The sequence below is a fragment of the Lonchura striata genome, chromosome 5, assembly GCF_050655825.1.
Source record: "Lonchura striata isolate lonStrDom1 chromosome 5, ASM5065582v1, whole genome shotgun sequence".
Taxonomy (NCBI): Eukaryota; Metazoa; Chordata; class Aves; order Passeriformes; family Estrildidae; genus Lonchura; species Lonchura striata.
This window is the reverse complement of record NC_140707.1, coordinates 16,789,289-16,812,048: the sequence shown is the minus strand read 5'-3', so window position 1 is coordinate 16,812,048 and position 22,760 is coordinate 16,789,289. Positions and strand designations below refer to the sequence as shown.

The window sequence follows — 22,760 nt, the reverse complement described above, 5'->3', positions numbered from 1 at the left end:
TGTCTCCCTGGAACACTGCTATCCATGCCAGGTAAGGCAGAATTTTAAAGAATTCTGAAGAATTCTAAAGTGTTAAAAAGCAGATGAACCGATCCCTAGTCCTTCCAGACAGGGAAAAAGAAGTTGAATTTTATGTGGATGTTGAACAGGAGCACGCCAAAGGAGTTCTAGTGCAAGAACACCGCAGGGCTGTACTTGAAGACCGATGGCCCATCTTGCTAAAATGTTAAACCCCTCGGCGAGGGGTGGCCCCAGTGTTTGCAAAATTGTGCAGCCACAGCTTGACTTGTAATACGATTAGAAAAAAATAAAGCCAGGGCTTTAATTTTAACTGAAGACTGCAAGAGACTCTCATGTCTTGAAGGTTCGCAACAAATTATGTTTTTGTTAACCAAAAGAGCATCTGCTGGCATGGGAGATTTAGATCTATGAAGGAAAGAAGGCCTTAACCCCATCTCATGTTTAACTGCTCCTGGGGAAGGAGACCTGAAGGATATTCATGATTGGATTCAGATAGTAGATCTCTAGATGCCAAGGAGATATTCAAAGATCCGCCTTGGAGTTAATCTTTGGGATTTTCATTTTTCCGGAGCAGTAAATTAGGATGTTGCTGGAGGTTTCTGCTGGTGGTCCCAACAGGGCAGCCATTTGCTGCAGCCCGTGAAGCTGGCATCACAGTCCATGTGGGGGTGTAGGACAGATCCTTGTGTTCTGCTTCTTCCCCTCTCCCACTCCCCAGTGCCACCAGCTGCCCCGGGCAATGAGGGGGTTCTGGGCTGAGCGAGGGCAGTGTGAAGGTGCAGCAGCTCAAGGATCCACTCCCTGCGCACTTCCCGGGACAGGGCTGCCCTGGGCCTTGGCATGGACAGAGGGAGGGTCCCCCTTCTCTGCTCGGCCTGACCCTCCTGCCCCAGCCTCACTCGGTTCCATTCATGTGCCTCCCGTGAGCTCCGCTCTCCACACAGATCCTGGTTCTGATCCTCGGATCCACAGCACTGATTTTCCTGGATTTTAGCCAGGGCTTCCCCAGTGGAAGGGATAGGGATACGGAGAAGGAGTGTCTTGGGCTCTCCCCCACCACCATTAGCGTTTTCAGCCCCCCAAGCGCTCCTTTGTCTCCCTTTTCCCCACCAATATCCCACTTTAGTTGAAGTTGCTGACATGGACCATCCTTGACACACTGCAATGGGTTTCTTGTTTTATTTTCTGGGTCCTCAGTCCTGCGTGGGACTCGGTAAGTGGGTGCTGCAGAGGCTCTGGCAAGGCATCAAGAACGCCGGCCCCGCACCCAAGGGTGGCACGAGATCTCATCCAGCTCCGGCCTGTCCGCAGGGTGCTTGGCCAAACACCATCGGATCAGGTGCTGGAGCTCTGGGGAGAGAAGCCAGAAAGCGCCGGTCAGCGGCAGAAGTCTCCTGGCCAGCTGCCCCCGTCGGCACGGGCCCCTCCTGCTGCCGGCCCTGGAGGGCAGAGCCACGTCCCGCCGAGCTGCGTGAGGGCCGCGCCGGGCTGAGCGCCGCCAGCTGCCAAAGCCCGGCGTCTTGAGGCCAGACACCCACCTGGAGAGAGCTGCTGCCCGAAGGAGAGCTTGCCCAGCACGATGGCATGGTCGTCCTGGAAGGGGAGGCTCCCGCACACCATGACGTACAGCAGCACGCCCAGGGACCAGACGGTGGCCGCGTGGCCGTGGTAGCAGCCGAGCCAGATCCACTCGGGCGGGCTGTACGCGTGGGTTCCTAGGGGAGACGGGCGGCGCTGGCCGGGCGCAGGCTGCTGCCTTCCAGAGCCCGGCGCCAGCCTCCTGGCCGAGGCAGGGCCCGCACCCACGGCCACAGCTTCCCCCCGAGGCCACCCCGCATCCCCCGGCCAGCTGGCCAAAGGCACGAAACCATTCCGCGAGGCCAAGAAGGCACCGGGAGCAGGGCCCAGGCCATGGCTCACCGGCAAAGCCCGTGAAGGCCCGCTCCTGGAGGAAGGCGCCGCAGCCGAAGTCGATCAGCTTCAGGTCGCCGCTCTCCGGGTCCACCAGCAGGTTCTCCGGCTTGATGTCCCGGTGCAGGACGCCGCAGGCGGTGCAGTGCCGCACGGCCTCCAGCACCTGGCAGAAAAGCCAGCGCGCCTGCACCTCGCACAGGCAGCCCTGCTCCTGCAGGAACTCCAGGAGATCCTGCGATGCCTCCGGGCGCTCCAGCACCAGCACGAAGCTGTCGGGCAGCTCAAACCAGTCCAGGAGCTGGATGATGTTGTGGCAGCCAGAGCCCACCTTCTCCATCAGCACCACCTCCAAGGGCACGCGGGTGCCGTCGGGCTGTCAGCGGGAGACAATCAGTGCCTCGGGCAGGCCTGCAGCTGCTGCTGCTGCTGCTGCTGCTGCTGCTGCTGCTGCTGCAGCCCTGGGGCTGCGCTGCGCCCTGCCCGGGATGCCCCGGTGCCCCTGGCGCAGCCTCCCTGCCGCCTGCGCTGCCTCCCGCCCGGGGGATCCTCGGGGGGCCCCTGCCCGGCCCCAGCACCGCTGTTGGCCGTGCCCGGGCCCGCGGGGCTGCGGCTCCGCACGCCGAGCCCGCCCCGGGATTCTCCCTGCCCGCCGCGCCCCGCTCTGTCCCGCTGGCCCCGCTCGCTCACCAGCTCGTCCCACTGCAGGACGCTCTCCCGGTCCACGCGTTTGATGGCCACCTGCGAGCCACGGAGAGAGGAGGGCTGAGCTCCAGCCCTGCCGCTCCCCGCCGCTGCCCCTCCTGCCCCGCCCGGCCGCGGCGGCCACTCACCGGGCTCCCGTCCGAGAGGCGGATGCCCGAGTAGACGGTGCCGAAGCCGCCGCTGCCCAGCTGCGGGCCCAGCAGGTACCGCTCCTGCCGCTGCCTCCTTTGCCCTGCGGCCGAGAGAAGCCGTCAGCCTGGCGCCCAGAACCCCCCGCAAGTGCCCGCGAGTGAAGCGGGCCGGGCCCCCGCGGCCGCCGCGCTCTCACCTGCTTCGTGCTGCGCGCCGGGCAGCGGCCACGGCCCTGCAGCCGCCGGGCTGGCGAGCGGCGGAGCCGGGCCGGGGCAGCGCGCACAGGCGGCTGCGGCAGCCCCGGGGCAGCGGGCCGGGGCGGCACCGTCGCTGTCCCCGGCGGCGTGGGCTGGGCTCCGCTCCTGCCGACGGCCGGGGCTGCAGCCCGAGCCTTGGCACAGGGGACAGCCGGGAGCGGCTGCAAGGCAGACAGGGCTTGTTCACGCCGTGCATCGCAGGCGCTGCAAAGAGCCAGCGACTAGGCTGCTCTCGGGGGCCCTGGCCTGGCCGGGCCGCGCCCCTCCAGAGCCCCGCGGGAGATCTCACCTGCTGCTAGGAAGCCCTTTTCGGCACTCGAGGGCTGTCTTGGGGCAGCTTCCTGCAGGTGGAGGAACCTCCTTGGTGTCTGGAGGCTCCTCTCCACCACCAGGCTCGGGCTGTTGCTGGCTGGCACAACCAGCACAGCGTCCTGGTCGTCCTGGCCGCTGTGGGATGACCACTGCTGGCTCCAGGATGTTTGCTGCCCCACCAGCTGCTCCTGAGAAGGCTCCCCTGCATCGGGCTGGGCTCCCATTTGGACTTGCGGGCTCTCCCCTGCCACGTCAATGGTCAGGATTGAGCCCGTGTTGCTGATGTCCACAAGTCCAAGGGAGCTGGGAGACCTGTCCACGGGCTCTGCACCTTGTGCAGGCTGATGGGTCTCACTGAGCCTCTGCGAGGGATGGAGGCTGTCAGAGAGAGCAGAGGCTCCTGGCAGGGTGCAGGGTCTCTGACAGCCTGAGGTTCCTGCAAGGATGGTGGTGTCTCCCCCCTGCTGTGCCATCCTTGCAGGCCTCGAGGCTCTCCCAGGGATGGAGAATGTTTCTGGGAGCAGCCTCTGGAAGGGATGGAGGCCTCTGGAGGAGCTGGCTGAGCCACAGCAGGCCAGGTGGCTTCGCTTCAGCAGCTCCTGCAGTTCTGCCCACAAGGCCTGCCACATCCCCGAGTAGAGCGGCGCACGTGTCCCGCTGCCATGGCAGAGCTGCAGCATCAGTTCCCGCAGCTCCCGGGCCTCTGCCAGGCAGGGGCCGCAGCCGCAGGGGCTGCCCAGGGGGCTGGCGGGAGCACGCGGCCGCTTGCCAGGAGCGGCCCGAGGCCTGGGGAACCTGGGAGCCGCAGGGGCTCCTCGCTTCCTCCGTGAGCCTCTGGGCCTGGCCCCGTGGCGCTTGCTCCTCTTGGCTGTCCGTGCCCGCCGGCTCCGTGGCTGCCGGTGGCCAAAGGCCCACCAGACAGCCACGGCGGCCAGCAGCAGGACAAGCGCAGTCATCAGCACGTCACCGGCACCCATGGCTCCAGCACGTCCCGTCGCGACTGCACTGGCAGCTGCGGGCGCTGGCCCCTTTTATCCAGCGACAGCGCGGTGATGTCGCAGCGATGTCACAGTGCTGCGGCCAGCACAGCCCTGGGACATCACAGCCCTGCCTCACGCCAGTGCTCTGCCCCTTTGTGCCCTCACAGCCCTGCCTCGGCCCCGCCCTCCGCAGGGCCCCAGCAGGGATCAGGGGGCTCCCTATGGGCACCTGCCAGCTCTCTGGAGCACAGTGGGTGGAAGATTCTTCTTTAAGTAGCACACAGGGATGAGGAGGGGAATGTTGATGGTCTCACCTCCTTGCTGGCAGAGCATGGGACATGGGTCGTCCAATGGGGCACTGCAAAGTCCTTGAGGAGGGCAAGCCCCGCTCAGCAACATCCAAGCCATCACTGTGCTATCTACCACATTCCCATCCTGAATCCAAACCCAGCTCTTTGGCGCTCGCTGGGAAGAAAATGGATCCTATCCCATTGAAAACCAGTACCTCAGCCCATTCTTCACCCAGCACACCCTGTCTCTGTCTCACACCTGGACACCTGCTCCAGATGTTTTCTGTGAGGGACGGAATCAAAACTCCAAATCCTCAAATAGAACCTGCATTGCCTTCCCATCATCCAGGAGACGGGTGACCTGCTGGTAGTGGCACAGTCAATCAGACAGGAATGTCCCTGACTGCAGACTCGTGACTGACACCATGGGAGGTTTCAAGCGCCAGCATTCTATTATTCCCCAGTACAAACTTCTATACCCTTTTCCCTCACATGCATAATAACTGAGTGGCCTTTTACTCTTTTGTGGTTGGCCAATAAACATCAGCATTCAATGCTTCTGTTCCTTCAGTGCTGTTCACCTGTCTTATACAGCTGCACCCCATTAGGGATGAGGCTGGGCCGCAGTCCCATTCCCTGCCTCCCATAATCTGTTCTGCTACATTTCCCTCCGTTATCTCACGCTGCCCTGTCCAGATGCTGGCCCTGTCCTTCCATCACTTCCCAGTAGTGCCAATGATGGCCTTTCCTGCTATCAAGATCAGATTATCAGGGCTGGAGTTTCCTGGAGAGTCCAAGCCCTTCCTGTCAGGTCAGATACAGCCGGAGAACACAGAGCCAGCATGGACCTCCTTGTCATTCACGATCTTGGGCAGAGGATTTAGGGGCTTCCTGTTGGGACATATTGGGCTGAATCCCATCCAACGCTACAGCATCATAGATATTGTTCTGGTCCAAGTTGTCCCAGGCAATTCCACATGAAAGATCACTGTAACACCACTGTCCTTCTCCTGTTGGACAGCCTTCGGCACCCAGAGAAGCCAGTGGCACTTGGCAGAGCCAGGCTCTGTGGGACAAGGACACTGGGAACAGCTAAAAGCAGAGAGGATGCTCAGAGAGCAGAATTCCCACAGGATTCTGCTGAAACCAGGGTCCTCATAAGACAGGAAAGCTGGACAGGACAGAACGCACGTCGAACCAATATGGTTAATCCAACGTTCCGCCTTTATTAGAGAGAAGATGGCAGTTTATATACACTTCTATAGAGTTTACAGTTTACAAAGGCACTCTCATTGGCAAGTGAACATTGTTTGTCTTTGTCTTAAGTTCGCCTAAACCTCACACTATAAAGCTATACTGCTTCACACCCAGGCAGCCCAGTGCTTCCCATCACACCTTAATATAATCTCTAACTGCACCACAAACTCTAAATTTCTAACTTCGTCTCAGGCTTAGAGGGCCTCACAAGGCCCAAATCTGAGGCCTAGACTGGAGTGGCTCAATCTTATTCCAAACATAAATCACGCCCTCTCTCTCTCAGAAATGCTGCAACACCCTACTACTATTGGTAAATGTGGAGATAGGTCTAACATGCATGAATTTCTGTTTCTGCCTACTTGTGATTGCAATTTACTGGGCAGGGATTTGATGGCTAAAATGGGAATGTCAGTCATCACTGTGAAAGCTGATAAAGAAGCTACCACCATTGCAACTTAGTGTCAAATGTCTGAGAAGGCCTACTTACTGAGAGGTAAACCCAGAGGTGTGGGCAGACCCACAGAAAAGTGGAAAATTAGATCTGGAACCTCCCCAAATCACTTTGGAGCCACCAGGACAAGTGGTGTCTAAAAAGCAATGCCCTGTTTCAAGGGAGAGAAGGAAAGGGGTTCCAGCCTGTGTACTGAGCTCCTGTTCAAGGCAGGTCTTTTGGAGCCACGGATGTCTCCCTGGAACACTGCTATCCATGCCAGGTAAGGCAGAATTTTAAAGAATTCTGAAGAATTCTAAAGTGTTAAAAAGCAGATGAACCGATCCCTAGTCCTTCCAGACAGGGAAAAAGAAGTTGAATTTTATGTGGATGTTGAACAGGAGCACGCCAAAGGAGTTCTAGTGCAAGAACACCGCAGGGCTGTACTTGAAGACCGATGGCCCATCTTGCTAAAATGTTAAACCCCTCGGCGAGGGGTGGCCCCAGTGTTTGCAAAATTGTGCAGCCACAGCTTGACTTGTAATACGATTAGAAAAAAATAAAGCCACGGCTTTAATCGTAACTGAAGACTGCAAGAGACTCTCATGTCTTAAAGGTTCGCAACAAATTATGTTTTTGTTAACCAAAAGAGCATCTGCTGGCATGGGAGATTTAGATCTATGAAGGAAAGAAGGCCTTAACCCCATCTCATGTTTAACTGCTCCTGGGGAAGGAGACCTGAAGGACATTCATGATTGGATTCAGATAGTAGATCTCTAGATGCCAAGGAGATATTCAAAGATCGGCCTTGGAGTTAATCTTTGGGATTTTCATTTTTCCGGAGCAGTAAATTAGGATGTTGCTGGAGGTTTCTGCTGGTGGTCCCAACAGGGCAGCCATTTGGTGCAGCCCGTGAAGCTGGCATCACAGTCCATGTGGGGGTGTAGGACAGATCCTTGTGTTCTGCTTCTTTCCCTCTCCACTCCCCAGTGCCACCAGCTGCCCCGGGCAATGAGGGGGTTCTGGGCTGAGCGAGGGCAGTGTGAAGGTGCAGCAGCTCAAGGATCCACTCCCTGCGCACTTCCCGGGACAGGGCTGCCCTGGGCCTTGGCATGGACAGAGGGAGGGTCCCCCTTCTCTGCTCGGCCTGACCCTCCTGCCCCAGCCTCACTCGGTTCCATTCATGTGCCTCCCGTGAGCTCCGCTCTCCACACAGATCCTGGTTCTGATCCTCGGATCCACAGCACTGATTTTCCTGGATTTTAGCCAGGGCTTCCCCAGTGGAAGGGATAGGGATACGGAGAAGGAGTGTCTTGGGCTCTCCCCCACGACCGTTAGCGTTTTCAGCCCTCCAAGGGCTCCTTTGTCTCCCTTTTCCCCACCAATATCCCACTTTAGCTGAAGTTGCTGACATGGACCATCCTTGACACACTGCAATGGGTTTCTTGTTTTATTTTCCGGGTCCTCAGTCCTGCGTGGGACTCGGTATGTGGGTGCTGCAGAGGCTCCGGCAAGGCATCAAGAACGCCGGCCCCGCACCCAAGGGTGGCACGAGATCTCGTCCAGCTCCGGCCTGTCCGCAGGGTGCTTGGCCAAACACCATCGGATCAGGTGCTGGAGCTCTGGGGAGAGAAGCCAGAAAGCGCCGGTCAGCGGCAGAGTCTCCTGGCCAGCTGCCCCCGTCGGCACGGGCCCCTCCTGCGGCCGGCCCTGGAGGGCAGAGCCACGTCCCGCCGAGCTGCGTGAGGGCCGTGCCGGGCTGAGCGCCGCCAGCTGCCAAAGCCCGGCGTCTTGAGGCCAGACACCCACCTGGAGAGAGCTGCTGCCCGAAGGAGAGCTTGCCCAGCACGATGGCATGGTCGTCCTGGAAGGGGAGGCTCCCGCACACCATGACGTACAGCAGCACGCCCAGGGACCAGACGGTGGCCGCGTGGCCGTGGTAGCAGCCGAGCCAGATCCACTCGGGCGGGCTGTACGCGTGGGTTCCTAGGGGAGACGGGCGGCGCTGGCCGGGCGCAGGCTGCTGCCTTCCAGAGCCCGGCGCCAGCCTCCTGGCCGAGGCAGGGCCCACACCCACGGCCACAGCTTCCCCCCGAGGCCACCCCGCATCCCCCGGCCGGCTGGCCAAAGGCACGAAACCATTCCGCGAGGCCAAGAAGGCACCGGGAGCAGGGCCCAGGCCATGGCTCACCGGCAAAGCCCGTGAAGGCCCGCTCCTGGAGGAAGGCGCCGCAGCCGAAGTCGATCAGCTTCAGGTCGCCGCTCTCCGGGTCCACCAGCAGGTTCTCCGGCTTGATGTCCCGGTGCAGGACGCCGCAGGCGGTGCAGTGCCGCACGGCCTCCAGCACCTGGCAGAAAAGCCAGCGCGCCTGCACCTCGCAGAGGCAGCCCTGCTCCTGCAGGAACTCCAGGAGATCCTGCGATGCCTCCGGGCGCTCCAGCACCAGCACGAAGCTGTCGGGCAGCTCAAACCAGTCCAGGAGCTGGATGATGTTGTGGCAACCAGAGCCCACCTTCTCCATCAGCACCACCTCCAAGGGCACGCGGGTGCCGTCGGGCTGTCAGCGGGAGACAATCAGTGCCTCGGGCAGGCCTGCAGCTGCTGCTGCTGCTGCTGCTGCTGCTGCTGCAGCCCTGGGGCTGCGCTGCGCCCTGCCCGGGATGCCCCAGTGCCCCTGGCGCAGCCTCCCTGCCGCCTGCGCTGCCTCCCGCCCGGGGGATGCTCGGGGGCCCCTGCCCGGCCCCAGCACCGCTGTTGGCCGTGCCCGGGCCCGCGGGGCTGCGGCTCCGCACGCCGAGCCCGCCCCGGGATTCTCCCTGCCCGCCGCGCCCCGCTCTGTCCCGCTGGCCCCGCTCGCTCACCAGCTCGTCCCACTGCAGGACGCTCTCCCGGGCCACGCGTTTGATGGCCACCTGCGAGCCACGGAGAGAGGAGGGCTGAGCTCCAGCCCTGCCGCTCCCCGCCGCTGCCCCTCCTGCCCCGCCCGGCCGTCGCGGCCACTCACCGGGCTCCCGTCCGAGAGGCGGATGCCCGAGTAGACGGTGCCGAAGCCGCCGCTGCCCAGCTGCGGGCCCATCAGGTACCGCTCCTGCCGCTGCCTCCTTTGCCCTGCGGCCGAGAGAAGCCGTCAGCCTGGCGCCCAGAACGCCCCGCAAGTGCCCGCGAGTGAAGCGGGCCGGGCCCCCGCGGCCGCCGCGCTCTCACCTGCTTCGTGCTGCGCGCCGGGCAGCGGCCACGGCCCTGCAGCCGCCGGGCTGGCGAGCGGCGGAGCCGGGCCGGGGCAGCGCGCACAGGCGGCTGCGGCAGCCCCGGGGCAGCGGGCCGGGGCGGCACCGTCGCTGTCCCCGGCGGCGTGGGCTGGGCTCCGCTCCTGCCGACGGCCGGGGCTGCAGCCCGAGCCTTGGCCCAGGGGACAGCCGGGAGCGGCTGCAAAGCAGACAGGGCTTGTTCACGCCGTGCATCGCAGGCGCTGCAAAGAGCCAGCGACTAGGCTGCTCTCGGGGGCCCTGGCCTGGCCGGGCCGCGCCCCTCCAGAGCCCCGGGGGAGATCTCACCTGCTGCTAGGAAGCCCTTTTCGGCACTCGAGGGCTGTCTTGGGGCAGCTCCCTGCAGGTGGAGGAACCTCCTTGGTGTCTGGAGGCTCCTCTCCACCACCAGGCTCGGGCTGTTGCTGGCTGGCACAACCAGCACAGCGTCCTGGTCGTCCTGGCCGCTGTGGGATGACCACTGGTGGCTCCAGGATGTTTGCTGCCCCGCCAGCTGCTCCTGAGAAGGCTCCCCTGCATCGGGCTGGGCTCCCATTTGGACTTGCGGGCTCTCCCCTGCCACGTCAATGGTCAGGATTGAGCCCGTGTTGCTGATGTCCACAAGTCCAAGGGAGCTGGGAGACCTGTCCACGGGCTCTGCACCTTGTGCAGGCTGATGGGTCTCACTGAGCCTCTGCGAGGGATGGAGGCTGTCAGAGAGAGCAGAGGCTCCTGGCAGGGTGCAGGGTCTCTGACAGCCTGAGGTTCCTGCAAGGATGGTGGTGTCTCCCCCCTGCTGTGCCATCCTTGCAGGCCTCGAGGCTCTCCCAGGGATGGAGAATGTTTCTGGGAGCAGCCTCTGGAAGGGATGGAGGCCTCTGGAGGAGCTGGCCGAGCCACAGCAGGCCAGGTGGCTTCGCTTCAGCAGCTCCTGCAGTTCTGCCCACAAGACCTGCCACATCCCCGAGTAGAGCGGCGCACGTGTCCCGCTGCCATCCCCGAGGTGCAGCATCAGTTCCCGCAGCTCCCGGGCCTCTGCCAGGCAGGGGCCGCAGCCGCAGGGGCTGCCCAGGGGGCTGGCGGGAGCACGCGGCCGCTTGCCAGGAGCGGCCCGAGGCCTGGGGAGCCTGGGAGCCGCAGGGGCTCCTCGCTTCCTCCGTGAGCCTCTGGGCCTGGCCCCGCGGCGCTTGCTCCTCTTGGCTGTCCGTGCCCGCCGGCTCCGTGGCTGCCGGTGGCCAAAAGCCCACCAGACAGCCACGGCGGCCAGCAGCAGGACAAGCGCAGCCATCAGGACGTCACCGGCACCCATGGCTCCAGCACGTCCCGTCGCGACTGCACTGGCAGCTGCGGGCGCTGGCCCCTTTTATCCAGCGACAGCGCGGTGATGTCGCAGCGATGTCACAGTGCTGCGGCCAGCACAGCCCTGGGACATCACAGCCCTGCCTCACGCCAGCGCTCTGCCCCTTTGTGCCCTCACAGCCCTGCCTCGGCCCCGCCCTCCGCAAGGCCCCAGCAGGGATCAGGGGGCTCCCTATGGGCACCTGCCAGCTCTCTGGAGCACAGTGGGTGGAAGATTCTTCTTTAAGTAGCACACAGGGATGAGGAGGGGAATGCTGATGGTCTCACCTCCTTGCTGGCAGAGCATGGGACATGGGTCATCCAATGTGACACTGCAAAGTCCTTGGGGAGGGCAAGCCCCGCTCAGCAACATCCAAGCCATCACTGTGCTATCTACCACATTCCCGTCCTGAATCCAAACCCAGCTCTTTGCCGCTCGCTGGGAAGAAAATGGATCCTATCCCATTGAAAACCAGTACCTCAGCCCATTCTTCACCCAGCACACCCTGTCTCTGTTTGTCTCACACCTGGACACCTGCTCCAGATGTTTTCTGCAAGGGACGGAATCAAAACTCCAAATCCTCAAATAGAACCTGCATTGCCTTCCCATCATCCAGGAGACGGGTGACCTGCTGGTAGTGGCACAGTCAATCAGACAGGAATGTCCCTGACTGCAGACTCGTGACTGACACCATGGGAGGTTTCAAGCGCCAGCATTCTATTATTCCCCAGTACAAACTTCTATACCCTTTTCCCTCACATGCATAATAACTGAGTGGCCTTTTACTCTTTTGTGGTTGGCCAATAAACATCAGCATTCCGTGCTTCTGTTCCTTCAGTGCTGTTCACCTGTCTTATACAGCTGCACCCCATTAGGGATGAGGCTGGGCCGCAGTCCCATTCCCTGCCTCCCATAATCTGTTCTCCTACATTTCCCTCCGTTATCTCACGCTGCCCTGTCCAGATGCTGGCCCTGTCCTTCCATCACTTCCCAGTAGTGCCAATGATGGACTTTCCTGCTATCAAGATCAGATTATCAGGGCTGGAGTTTCCTGGAGAGTCCAAGCCCTTCCTGTCAGGTCAGATACAGCCGGAGAACACAGAGCCAGCATGGACCTCCTTGTCATTCAGGATCTTGGGCAGAGGATTTAGGGGCTTCCTGTTGGGACATATTGGGATGAATCCCATCCAACGCTACAGCATCATAGATATTGTTCTGGTCCAAGTTGTCCCAGGCAATTCTACATGAAAAATCACTGTAACACCACTGTCCTTCTCCTGTTGGACAGCCTTCGGCACCCAGAGAAGCCAGTGGCACTTGGCAGAGCCAGGCTCTGTGGGACAAGGACACTGGGAACAGCTAAAAGCAGAGAGGATGCTCAGAGAGCTGAATTCCCACAGGATTCTGCTGAAACCAGGGTCCTCATAAGACAGGAAAGCTGGACAGGACAGAACGCACGTCGAACCAATATGGTTAATCCAACGTTCCGCCTTGATTAGCGAGAAGATGGCAGTTTATATACACTTCTATAGAGTTTACAGTTTACAAAGGCACTCTCCTTGGCAAGTGAACATTGTTTGTCTTTGTCTTAAGTTCGCCTAAACCTCACACTATAAAGCTATACTGCTTCACACCCAGGCAGCCCAGTGCTTCCCATCACACCTTAATATAATTTCTAACTGCGCCACAAACTCTAAATTTCTAACTTCGTCTCAGGCTTAGAGGGCCTCACAAGGCCCAAATCTGAGGCCTAGACTGGAGTGGCTCAATCTTATTCCAAACATAAATCACGCCCTCTCTCTCTCAGAAATGCTGCAACACCCTACTACTATTGGTAAATGTGGAGATAGGTCTAACATGCATGAATTTCTGTTTCTGCCTACTTGTGATTGCAATTTACTGGGCAGGGATTTGATGGCTAAAATGGGAATGTCAGTCATTACTGTGAAAGCTGATAAAGAAGCTACCACCATTGCAACTTAGTGTCAAATGTCTGAGAAGGCCTACTTACTGAGAAGTAAACCCAGAGGTGTGGGCAGACCCACAGAAAAGTGGAAAATTAGATCTGGAACCTCCCCAAATCACTTTGGAGCCACCAGGACAAGTGGTGTCTAAAAAGCAATGCCCTGTTTCAAGGGAGAGAAGGAAAGGGGTTCCAGCCTGTGTACTGAGCTCCTGTTCAAGGCAGGTCTTTTGGAGCCACGGATGTCTCCCTGGAACACTGCTATCCATGCCAGGTAAGGCAGAATTTTAAAGAATTCTGAAGAAATCTAAAGTGTTAAAAAGCAGATGAACCGATCCCTAGTCCTTCCAGACAGGGAAAAAAAAGTTGAATTTTATGTGGATGTTGAACAGGAGCACGCCAAAGGCGTTCTAGTGCAAGAACACCGCAGGGCTGTACTTGAAGACCGATGGCCCATCTTGCTAAAATGTTAAACCCCTCGGCAAGGGGTGGCCCCAGTGTTTGCAAAATTGTGCAGCCACAGCTTGACTTGTAATACGATTAGAAAAAAATAAAGCCATGGCTTTAATCGTAACTGAAGACTGCAAGAGACTCTCATGTCTTAAAGGTTCGCAACAAATTATGTTTTTGTTAACCAAAAGAGCATCTGCTGGCATGGGAGATTTAGATCTATGAAGGAAAGAAGGCCTTAACCCCATCTCATGTTTAACTGCTCCTGGGGAAGGAGACCTGAAGGACATTCATGATTGGATTCAGCTAATAGATCTCTAGATGCCAAGGAGATATTCAAAGATCCGCCTTGGAGTTAATCTTTGGGATTTTCATTTTTCCGGAGCAGTAAATTAGGATGTTGCTGGAGGTTTCTGCTGGTGGTCCCAACAGGGCAGCCATTTGCTGCAGCCCGTGAAGCTGGCATCACAGTCCATGTGGGGGTGTAGGACAGATCCTTGTGTTCTGCTTCTTTCCCTCTCCACTCCCCAGTGCCACCAGCTGCCCCGGGCAATGAGGGGGTTCAGGGCTGAGCGAGGGCAGTGTGAAGGTGCAGCAGCTCAAGGATCCACTCCCTGTGCACTTCCCGGGACAGGGCTGCCCTGGGCCTTGGCATGGACAGAGGGAGACTCCCCCTTCTCTGCTCGGCCTGACCCTCCTGCCCCAGCCTCACTCGGTTCCATTCATGTGCCTCCCGTGAGCTCCGCTCTCCACACAGATCCTGGTTCTGATCCTCGGATCCACAGCACTGATTTTCCTGGATTTTAGCCAGGGCTTCCCCAGTGGAAGGGATAGGGATACGGAGAAGGAGTGTCTTGGGCTCTCCCCCACCACCGTTAGCGTTTTCAGCCCTCCAAGGGCTCCTTTGTCTCCCTTTTCCCCACCAATATCCCTCTTTAGCTGAAGTTGCTGACATGGACCATCCTTGACACACTGCAATGGGTTTCTTGTTTTATTTTTCGGGTCCTCAGTCCTGCGTGGGACTCGGTAAGTGGGTGCTGCAGAGGCTCCGGCAAGGCATCAAGAACGCCGGCCCCGCACCCAAGGGTGGCACGAGATCTCGTCCAGCTCCGGCCTGTCCGCAGGGTGCTTGGCCAAACACCATCGGATCAGGTGCTGGAGCTCTGGGGAGAGAAGCCAGAAAGCGCCGGTCAGCAGCAGAGTCTCCTGGCCAGCTGCCCCTGTCAGCACGGGCCCCTCCTGCGGCCGGCCCTGGAGGGCAGAGCCACGTCCCGCCGAGCTGCGTGAGGGCCGCGCCGGGCTGAGCGCCGCCAGCTGCCAAAGCCCGGCGTCTTGAGGCCAGACACCCACCTGGAGAGAGCTGCTGCCCGAAGGAGAGCTTGCCCAGCACGATGGCATGGTCGTCCTGGAAGGGGAGGCTCCCGCACACCATGACGTACAGCAGCACGCCCAGGGACCAGACGGTGGCCGCGTGGCCGTGGTAGCAGCCGAGCCAGATCCACTCGGGCGGGCTGTACGCGTGGGTTCCTAGGGGAGACGGGCGGCGCTGGCCGGGCGCAGGCTGCTGCCTTCCAGAGCCCGGTGCCAGCCTCCTGGCCGAGGCAGGGCCCGCGCCCACGGCCACAGCTTCCCCCCGAGGCCACCCCGCATCCCCCGGCCAGCTGGCCAAAGGCACGAAACCATTCCGCGAGGCCAAGAAGGCACCGGGAGCAGGGCCCAGGCCATGGCTCACCGGCAAAGCCCGTGAAGGCCCGCTCCTGGAGGAAGGCGCCGCAGCCGAAGTCGATCAGCTTCAGGTCGCCGCTCTCCGGGTCCACCAGCAGGTTCTCCGGCTTGATGTCCCGGTGCAGGACGCCGCAGGCGGTGCAGTGCCGCACGGCCTCCAGCACCTGGCAGAAAAGCCAGCGCGCCTGCACCTCGCAGAGGCAGCCCTGCTCCTGCAGGAACTCCAGGAGATCCTGCGATGCCTCCGGGCGCTCCAGCACCAGCACGAAGCTGTCGGGCAGCTCAAACCAGTCCAGGAGCTGGATGATGTTGTGGCAGCCAGAGCCCACCTTCTCCATCAGCACCACCTCCAAGGGCACGCGGGTGCCGTCGGGCTGTCAGCGGGAGACAATCAGTGCCTCGGGCAGGCCTGCAGCTGCTGCTGCTGCTGCTGCTGCTGCAGCCCTGGGGCTGCGCTGCGCCCTGCCCGGGATGCCCCAGTGCCCCTGGCGCAGCCTCCCTGCCGCCTGCGCTGCCTCCCGCCCGGGGGATGCTCGGGGGCCCCTGCCCGGCCCCAGCACCGCTGTTGGCCGTGCCCGGGCCCGCGGGGCTGCGGCTCCGCACGCCGAGCCCGCCCCGGGATTCTCCCTGCCCGCCGCGCCCCGCTCTGTCCCGCTGGCCCCGCTCGCTCACCAGCTCGTCCCACTGCAGGACGCTCTCCCGGGCCACGCGTTTGATGGCCACCTGCGAGCCACGGAGAGAGGAGGGCTGAGCTCCAGCCCTGCCGCTCCCCGCCGCTGCCCCTCCTGCCCCGCCCGGCCGCGGCGGCCACTCACCGGGCTCCCGTCCGAGAGGCGGATGCCCGAGTAGACGGTGCCGAAGCCGCCGCTGCCCAGCTGCGGGCCCAGCAGGTACTGCTCCTGCCGCTGCCTCCTCTGCCCTGCGGCCGAGAGAAGCCGTCAGCCTGGCGCCCAGAACCCCCCGCAAGTGCCCGCGAGTGAAGCGGGCCGGGCCCCCGCGGCCGCCGCGCTCTCACCTGCTTCGTGCTGCGCGCCGGGCAGCGGCCACGGCCCTGCAGCCGCCGGGCTGGCGAGCGGCGGAGCCGGGCCGGGGCAGCGCGCACAGGCGGCTGCGGCAGCCCCGGGGCAGCGGGCCGGGGCGGCACCGTCGCTGTCCCCGGCGGCGTGGGCTGGGCTCCGCTCCTGCCGACGGCCGGGGCTGCAGCCCGAGCCTTGGCCCAGGGGAGTCCCAGGAGCGGCTGCAAAGCAGACAGGGCTTGTTCACGCCGTGCATCGCAGGCGCTGCAAAGAGCCAGCGACTAGGCTGCTCTCGGGGGCCCTGGCCTGGCCGGGCCGCGCCCCTCCAGAGCCCCTCGGGAGATCTCACCTGCTGCTAGGAAGCCCTTTTCGGCACTCGAGGGCTGTCTTGGGGCAGCTCCCTGCAGGTGGAGGAACCTCCTTGGTGTCTGGAGGCTCCTCTCCACCACCAGGCTCGGGCTGTTGCTGGCTGGCACAACCAGCACAGCGTCCTGGTCGTCCTGGCCGCTGTGGGATGACCACTGCTGGCTCCAGGATGTTTGCTGCCCCGCCAGCTGCTCCTGAGAAGGCTCCCCTGCATCGGGCTGGGCTCCCATTTGGACTTGCGGGCTCTCCCCTGCCACGTCAATGGCCAGGATTGAGCCCGTGTTGCTGATGTCCACAAGTCCAAGGGAGCTGGGAGACCTGTCCACGGGCTCTGCAGCTTGTGCAGGCTGACGAGTCTCACTGAGCCTCTGCGAGGGATGGAGGCTGTCAGAGAGATCAGAGGCTCCTGGCAGGGTGCAGGGTCTCTGACAGCCTGAGGTTCCTGCAAGGATGCTGGTGTCTCCCCCCTGCTGTGCCATCCTTGCAGGCCTCGAGGCTCTCCCAGGGATGGAGAATGTTTCTGGGAGCAGCCTCTGGAAGGGATGGAGGCCTCTGGAGGAGCTGGCCGAGCCACAGCAGGCCAGGTGGCTTCGCTTCAGCAGCTCCTGCAGTTCTGCCCACAAGGCCTGCCACATCCCCGAGTAGAGCGGCGCACGTGTCCCGCTGCCATCCCCGAGGTGCAGCATCAGTTCCCGCAGCTCCCGGGCCTCTGCCAGGCAGGGGCCGCAGCCGCAGGGGCTGCCCAGGGGGCTGGCGGGAGCACGCGGCCGCTTGCCAGGAGCGGCCCGAGGCCTGGGGAGCCTGGGAGCCGCAGGGGCTCCTCGCTTCCTCCGTGAGCCTCTGGGCCGGGCCCCGCGGCGCTTGCTCCTCTTGGCTGTCCGTGTCCGCCGGCTCCGTGGCTGCCGGTGGCCAAAGGCCCACCAGACAGCCACGGCGGCCAGCAGCAGGACAAGCGCAGCCATCAGGACGTCACCGGCACCCATGGCTCCAGCACGTCCCGTCGCGACTGCACTGGCAGCTGCAGGCGCTGGCCCCTTTTATCCAGCGACAGCGCGGTGATGTCGCAGCGATGTCACAGTGCTGCGGCCAGCACAGCCCTGGGACATCACAGCCCTGCCTCACGCCAGCACTCTGCCCCTTTGTGCCCTCACAGCCCTGCCTCGGCCCCGCCCTCCGCAAGGCCCCAGGAGGGATGAGGGGGCTCCCTATGGGCACTTGCCAGCTCTCTGGAGCACAGTGGGTGGAAGATTCTTCTTTAAGTAGCACACAGGGATGAAGTGGGGAATGTTGATGGTCTCACCTCCTTGCTGGCAGAGCATGGGACATGGGTCATCCAATGGGACACTGCAAAGTCCTTGGGGAGGGCAAGCCCCGCTCAGCAACATCCAAGCCATCACTGTGCTATCTACCACATTCCCATCCTGAATCCAAACCCAGCTCTTTGGCGCTCGCTGGGAAGAAAATGGATCCTATCCCATTGAAAACCAGTACCTCAGCCCATTCTTCACCCAGCACACCCTGTCTCTGTCTCACACCTGGACACCTGCTCCAGATGTTTTCTGCGAGGGACGGAATCAAAACTCCAAATCCTCAAATAGAACCTGCATTGCCTTCCCATCATCCAGGAGACGGGTGACCTGCTGGTAGTGGCACAGTCAATCAGACAGGAATGTCCCTGACTGCAGACTCGTGACTGACACCATGGGAGGTTTCAAGCGCCAGCATTTTATTATTCCCCAGTACAAACTTCTATACCCTTTTCCCTCACATGCATAATAACTGAGTGGCCTTTTACTCTTATGTGGTTGGCCAATAAACCTCACTATTCAATGCTTCTGTTCCTTCAGTGCTGTTCACCTGTCTTATACAGCTGCACCCCATTAGGGATGAGGCTGGGCCGCAGTCCCATTCCCTGCCTCCCATAATCTGTTCTCCTACATTTCCCTCCGTTATCTCATGCTGCCCTGTCCAGATGCTGGCCCTGTCCTTCCATCACTTCCCAGTAGTGCCAATGATGGCCTTTCCTGCTATCAAGATCAGATTATCAGGGCTGGAGTTTCCTGGAGAGTCCAAGCCTTTTCTGTCAGGTCAGATACAGCCGGAGAACACAGAGCCAGCATGGACCACCTTGTCATTCAGGATCTTGGGCAGAGGATTTAGGGGCTTCCTGTTGGGACATATTGGGATGAATCCCATCCAACGCTACAGCATCATAGATATTGTTCTGGTCCAAGTTGTCCCAGGCAATTCCACATGAAAGATCACTGTAACACCACTGTCCTTCTCCTGTTGGACACCCTTTGGCACCCAGAGAAGCCAGTGGCACTTGGCAGAGCCAGGCTCTGTGGGACAAGGACACTGGGAACAGCTAAAAGCAGAGAGGATGCTCAGAGAGCAGAATTCCCACAGGATTCTGCTGAAACCAGGGTCCTCATAAGACAGAAAAGCTGGACAGGACAGAACGCACGTCGAACCAATATGGTTAATCCAACGTTCCGCCTTTATTAGCGAGAAGATGGCAGTTTATATACACTTCTATAGAGTTTACAGTCTACAAAGGCACTCTCATTGGCAAGTGAACATTGTTTGTCTTTGTCTTAAGTTCGCCTAAACCTCACACTATAAAGCTATACTGCTTCACACCCAGGCAGCCCAGTGCTTCCCATCACACCTTAATATAATTTCTAACTGCGCCACAAACTCTAAATTTCTAACTTCGTCTCAGGCTTAGAGGGCCTCACAAGGCCCAAATCTGAGGCCTAGACTGGAGTGGCTCAATCTTATTCCAAACATAAATCATGCCCTCTCTCTCTCAGAAATGCTGCAACACCCTACTACTATTGGTAAATGTGGAGATAGGTCTAACATGCATGAATTTCGGTTTCTGCCTACTTGTGATTGCAATTTACTGGGCAGGGATTTGATGGCTAAAATGGGAATGTCAGTCATTACTGTGAAAGCTGATAAAGAAGCTACCACCATTGCAACTTAGTGTCAAATGTCTGAGAAGGCCTACTTACTGAGAGGTAAACCCAGAGGTGTGGGCAGACCCACAGAAAAGTGGAAAATTAGATCTGGAACCTCCCCAAATCACTTTGGAGCCACCAGGACAAGTGGTGTCTAAAAAGCAATGCCCTGTTTCAAGGGAGAGAAGGAAAGGGGTTCCAGCCTGTGTACTGAGCTCCTGTTCAAGGCAGGTCTTTTGGAGCCACGGATGTCTCCCTGGAACACTGCTATCCATGCCAGGTAAGGCAGAATTTTAAAGAATTCTGAAGAATTCTAAAGTGTTAAAAAGCAGATGAACCGATCCCTAGTCCTTCCAGACAGGGAAAAAGAAGTTGAATTTTATGTGGATGTTGAACAGGAGCACGCCAAAGGAGTTCTAGTGCAAGAACACCGCAGGGCTGTACTTGAAGACCAATGGCCTATCTTGCTAAAATGTTAAACCCCTCGACGAGGGGTGGCCCCAGTGTTTGCAAAATTGTGCAGCCACAGCTTGACTTGTAATACGATTAGAAAAAAATAAAGCCACGGCTTTAATTGTAACTGAAGACTGCAAGAGACTCTCATGTCTTAAAGGTTCGCAACAAATTATGTTTTTGTTAACCAAAAGAGCATCTGCTGGCATGGGAGATTTAGATCTATGAAGGAAAGAAGGCCTTAACCCCATCTCATGTTTAACTGCTCCTGGGGAAGGAGACCTGAAGGATATTCATGATTGGATTCAGATAATAGATCTCTAGATGCCAAGGAGATATTCAAAGATCCGCCTTGGAGTTAATCTTTGGGATTTTCATTTTTCCGGAGCAGTAAATTAGGATGTTGCTGGAGGTTTCTGCTGGTGGTCCCAACAGGGCAGCCATTTGGTGCAGCCCGTGAAGCTGGCATCACAGTCCATGTGGGGGTGTAGGACAGATCCTTGTGTTCTGCTTCTTCCCCTCTCCCACTCCCCAGTGCCACCAGCTGCCCCGGGCAATGAGGGGGTTCTGGGCTGAGCGAGGGCAGTGTGAAGGTGCAGCAGCTCAAGGATCCACTCCCTGTGCACTTCCCAGGACAGGGCTGCCCTGGGCCTTGGCATGGACAGAGGGAGGGTCCCCCTTCTCTGCTCGGCCTGACCCTCCTGCCCCAGCCTCACTCGGTTCCATTCATGTGCCTCCCGTGAGCTCCGCTCTCCACACAGATCCTGGTTCTGATCCTCGGATCCACAGCACTGATTTTCCTGGATTTTAGCCAGGGCTTCCCCAGTGGAAGGGATAGGGATACGGAGAAGGAGTGTCTTGGGCTCTCCCCCACCACCGTTAGCGTTTTCAGCCCCCCAAGCGCTCCTTTGTCTCCCTTTTCCCCACCAATATCCCACTTTAGTTGAAGTTGCTGACATGGACCATCCTTGACACACTGCAATGGGTTTCTTGTTTTATTTTCTGGGTCCTCAGTCCTGCGTGGGACTCAGTAAGTGGGTGCTGCAGAGGCTCCGGCAAGGCATCAAGAACGCCGGCCCCGCACCCAAGGGTGGCACGAGATCTCGTCCAGCTCCGGCCTGTCCGCAGGGTGCTTGGCCAAACACCATCGGATCAGGTGCTGGAGCTCTGGGGAGAGAAGCCAGAAAGCGCCGGTCAGCGGCAGAGTCTCCTGGCCAGCTGCCCCCGTCGGCACGGGCCCCTCCTGCGGCCGGCCCTGGAGGGCAGAGCCACGTCCCGCCGAGCTGCGTGAGGGCCGCGCCGGGCTGAGCGCCGCCAGCTGCCAAAGCCCGGCGTCTTGAGGCCAGACACCAACCTGGAGAGAGCTGCTGCCCGAAGGAGAGCTTGCCCAGCACGATGGCATGGTCGTCCTGGAAGGGGAGGCTCCCGCACACCATGACATACAGCAGCACGCCCAGGGACCAGACGGTGGCCGCGTGGCCGTGGTAGCAGCCGAGCCAGATCCACTCGGGCGGGCTGTACGCGTGGGTTCCTAGGGGAGACGGGCGGCGCTGGCCGGGCGCAGGCTGCTGCCTTCCAGAGCCCGGTGCCAGCCTCCTGGCCGAGGCAGGGCCCGCGCCCACGGCCACAGCTTCCCCCCGAGGCCACCCCGCATCCCCCGGCCAGCTGGCCAAAGGCACGAAACCATTCCGCGAGGCCAAGAAGGCACCGGGAGCAGGGCCCAGGCCATGGCTCACCGGCAAAGCCCGTGAAGGCCCGCTCCTGGAGGAAGGCGCCGCAGCCGAAGTCGATCAGCTTCAGGTCGCCGCTCTCCGGGTCCACCAGCAGGTTCTCCGGCTTGATGTCCCGGTGCAGGACGCCGCAGGCGGTGCAGTGCCGCACGGCCTCCAGCACCTGGCAGAAAAGCCAGCGCGCCTGCACCTCGCAGAGGCAGCCCTGCTCCTGCAGGAACTCCAGGAGATCCTGCGATGCCTCCGGGCGCTCCAGCACCAGCACGAAGCTGTCGGGCAGCTCAAACCAGTCCAGGAGCTGGATGATGTTGTGGCAGCCAGAGCCCACCTTCTCCATCAGCACCACCTCCAAGGGCACGCGGGTGCCGTCGGGCTGTCAGCGGGAGACAATCAGTGCCTCGGGCAGGCCTGCAGCTGCTGCTGCTGCTGCTGCTGCTGCAGCCCTGGGGCTGCGCTGCGCCCTGCCCGGGATGCCCCAGTGCCCCTGGCGCAGCCTCCCTGCCGCCTGCGCTGCCTCCCGCCCGGGGGATGCTCGGGGGCCCCTGCCCGGCCCCAGCACCGCTGTTGGCCGTGCCCGGGCCCGCGGGGCTGCGGCTCCGCACGCCGAGCCCGCCCCGGGATTCTCCCTGCCCGCCGCGCCCCGCTCTGTCCCGCTGGCCCCGCTCGCTCACCAGCTCGTCCCACTGCAGGACGCTCTCCCGGGCCACGCGTTTGATGGCCACCTGCGAGCCACGGAGAGAGGAGGGCTGAGCTCCAGCCCTGCCGCTCCCCGCCGCTGCCCCTCCTGCCCCGCCCGGCCGCGGCGGCCACTCACCGGGCTCCCGTCCGAGAGGCGGATGCCCGAGTAGACGGTGCCGAAGCCGCCGCTGCCCAGCTGCGGGCCCAGCAGGTACTGCTCCTGCCGCTGCCTCCTCTGCCCTGCGGCCGAGAGAAGCCGTCAGCCTGGCGCCCAGAACGCCCCGCAAGTGCCCGCGAGTGAAGCGGGCCGGGCCCCCGCGGCCGCCGCGCTCTCACCTGCTTCGTGCTGCGCGCCGGGCAGCGGCCACGGCCCTGCAGCCGCCGGGCTGGCGAGCGGCGGAGCCGGGCCGGGGCAGCGCGCACAGGCGGCTGCGGCAGCCCCGGGGCAGCGGGCCGGGGCGGCACCGTCGCTGTCCCCGGCGGCGTGGGCTGGGCTCCGCTCCTGCCGACGGCCGGGGCTGCAGCCCGAGCCT

General features: G+C 61.0%; 4 protein-coding genes across 6 annotated transcripts; all 4 read right to left on the bottom strand.

Annotated features, from left to right (window-relative positions):
- Positions 1 to 1,107: 1,107 nt before the first annotated feature.
- On the bottom strand, positions 1,108 to 2,697 carry LOC144246534 (serine/threonine-protein kinase pim-3-like). 2 transcript variants are annotated; one of them, XM_085579842.1, is made up of 4 exons: positions 2,623 to 2,697; positions 1,942 to 2,308; positions 1,560 to 1,736; positions 1,108 to 1,371 (listed from the first exon to the last, which is right to left on the bottom strand). In XM_085579842.1, exons 2-4 carry the CDS (start codon positions 2,270 to 2,272, stop codon positions 1,268 to 1,270), a joined length of 612 nt encoding a protein of 203 aa, XP_085435968.1. In that variant the 5' UTR covers positions 2,273 to 2,308; positions 2,623 to 2,697; the 3' UTR covers positions 1,108 to 1,267. The 2 variants fall into 2 exon arrangements, with proteins under 2 accessions (XP_085435968.1, XP_077640573.2); XM_077784447.2 differs by lacking the exon at positions 1,108 to 1,371 and having other exon boundaries at positions 1,389 to 1,736.
- Positions 2,698 to 4,808: 2,111 nt separating this feature from the next.
- On the bottom strand, positions 4,809 to 8,826 carry LOC146767257 (serine/threonine-protein kinase pim-3-like). 2 transcript variants are annotated; one of them, XM_085579841.1, is made up of 3 exons: positions 8,487 to 8,826; positions 8,105 to 8,281; positions 4,809 to 7,917 (listed from the first exon to the last, which is right to left on the bottom strand). In XM_085579841.1, exons 1-3 carry the CDS (start codon positions 8,815 to 8,817, stop codon positions 7,814 to 7,816), a joined length of 612 nt encoding a protein of 203 aa, XP_085435967.1. In that variant the 5' UTR covers positions 8,818 to 8,826; the 3' UTR covers positions 4,809 to 7,813. The 2 variants fall into 2 exon arrangements, with proteins under 2 accessions (XP_085435967.1, XP_085435966.1); XM_085579840.1 differs by having other exon boundaries at positions 4,809 to 8,281; positions 8,487 to 8,817.
- Positions 8,827 to 14,233: 5,407 nt separating this feature from the next.
- On the bottom strand, positions 14,234 to 15,804 carry LOC146767256 (serine/threonine-protein kinase pim-3-like). The gene is made up of 4 exons (XM_085582377.1): positions 15,691 to 15,804; positions 15,026 to 15,392; positions 14,644 to 14,820; positions 14,234 to 14,456 (listed from the first exon to the last, which is right to left on the bottom strand). The coding sequence occupies exons 2-4, from the start codon at positions 15,354 to 15,356 to the stop codon at positions 14,353 to 14,355; spliced, it is 612 nt and encodes a 203-aa protein (XP_085438503.1). The 5' UTR covers positions 15,357 to 15,392; positions 15,691 to 15,804; the 3' UTR covers positions 14,234 to 14,352.
- Positions 15,805 to 18,726: 2,922 nt separating this feature from the next.
- On the bottom strand, positions 18,727 to 22,308 carry LOC144246541 (serine/threonine-protein kinase pim-3-like). Its single transcript, XM_077784453.2, has 4 exons — positions 22,221 to 22,308; positions 21,556 to 21,922; positions 21,174 to 21,350; positions 18,727 to 20,986 (listed from the first exon to the last, which is right to left on the bottom strand). The coding sequence occupies exons 2-4, from the start codon at positions 21,884 to 21,886 to the stop codon at positions 20,883 to 20,885; spliced, it is 612 nt and encodes a 203-aa protein (XP_077640579.2). The 5' UTR covers positions 21,887 to 21,922; positions 22,221 to 22,308; the 3' UTR covers positions 18,727 to 20,882.
- Positions 22,309 to 22,760: the final 452 nt, after the last annotated feature.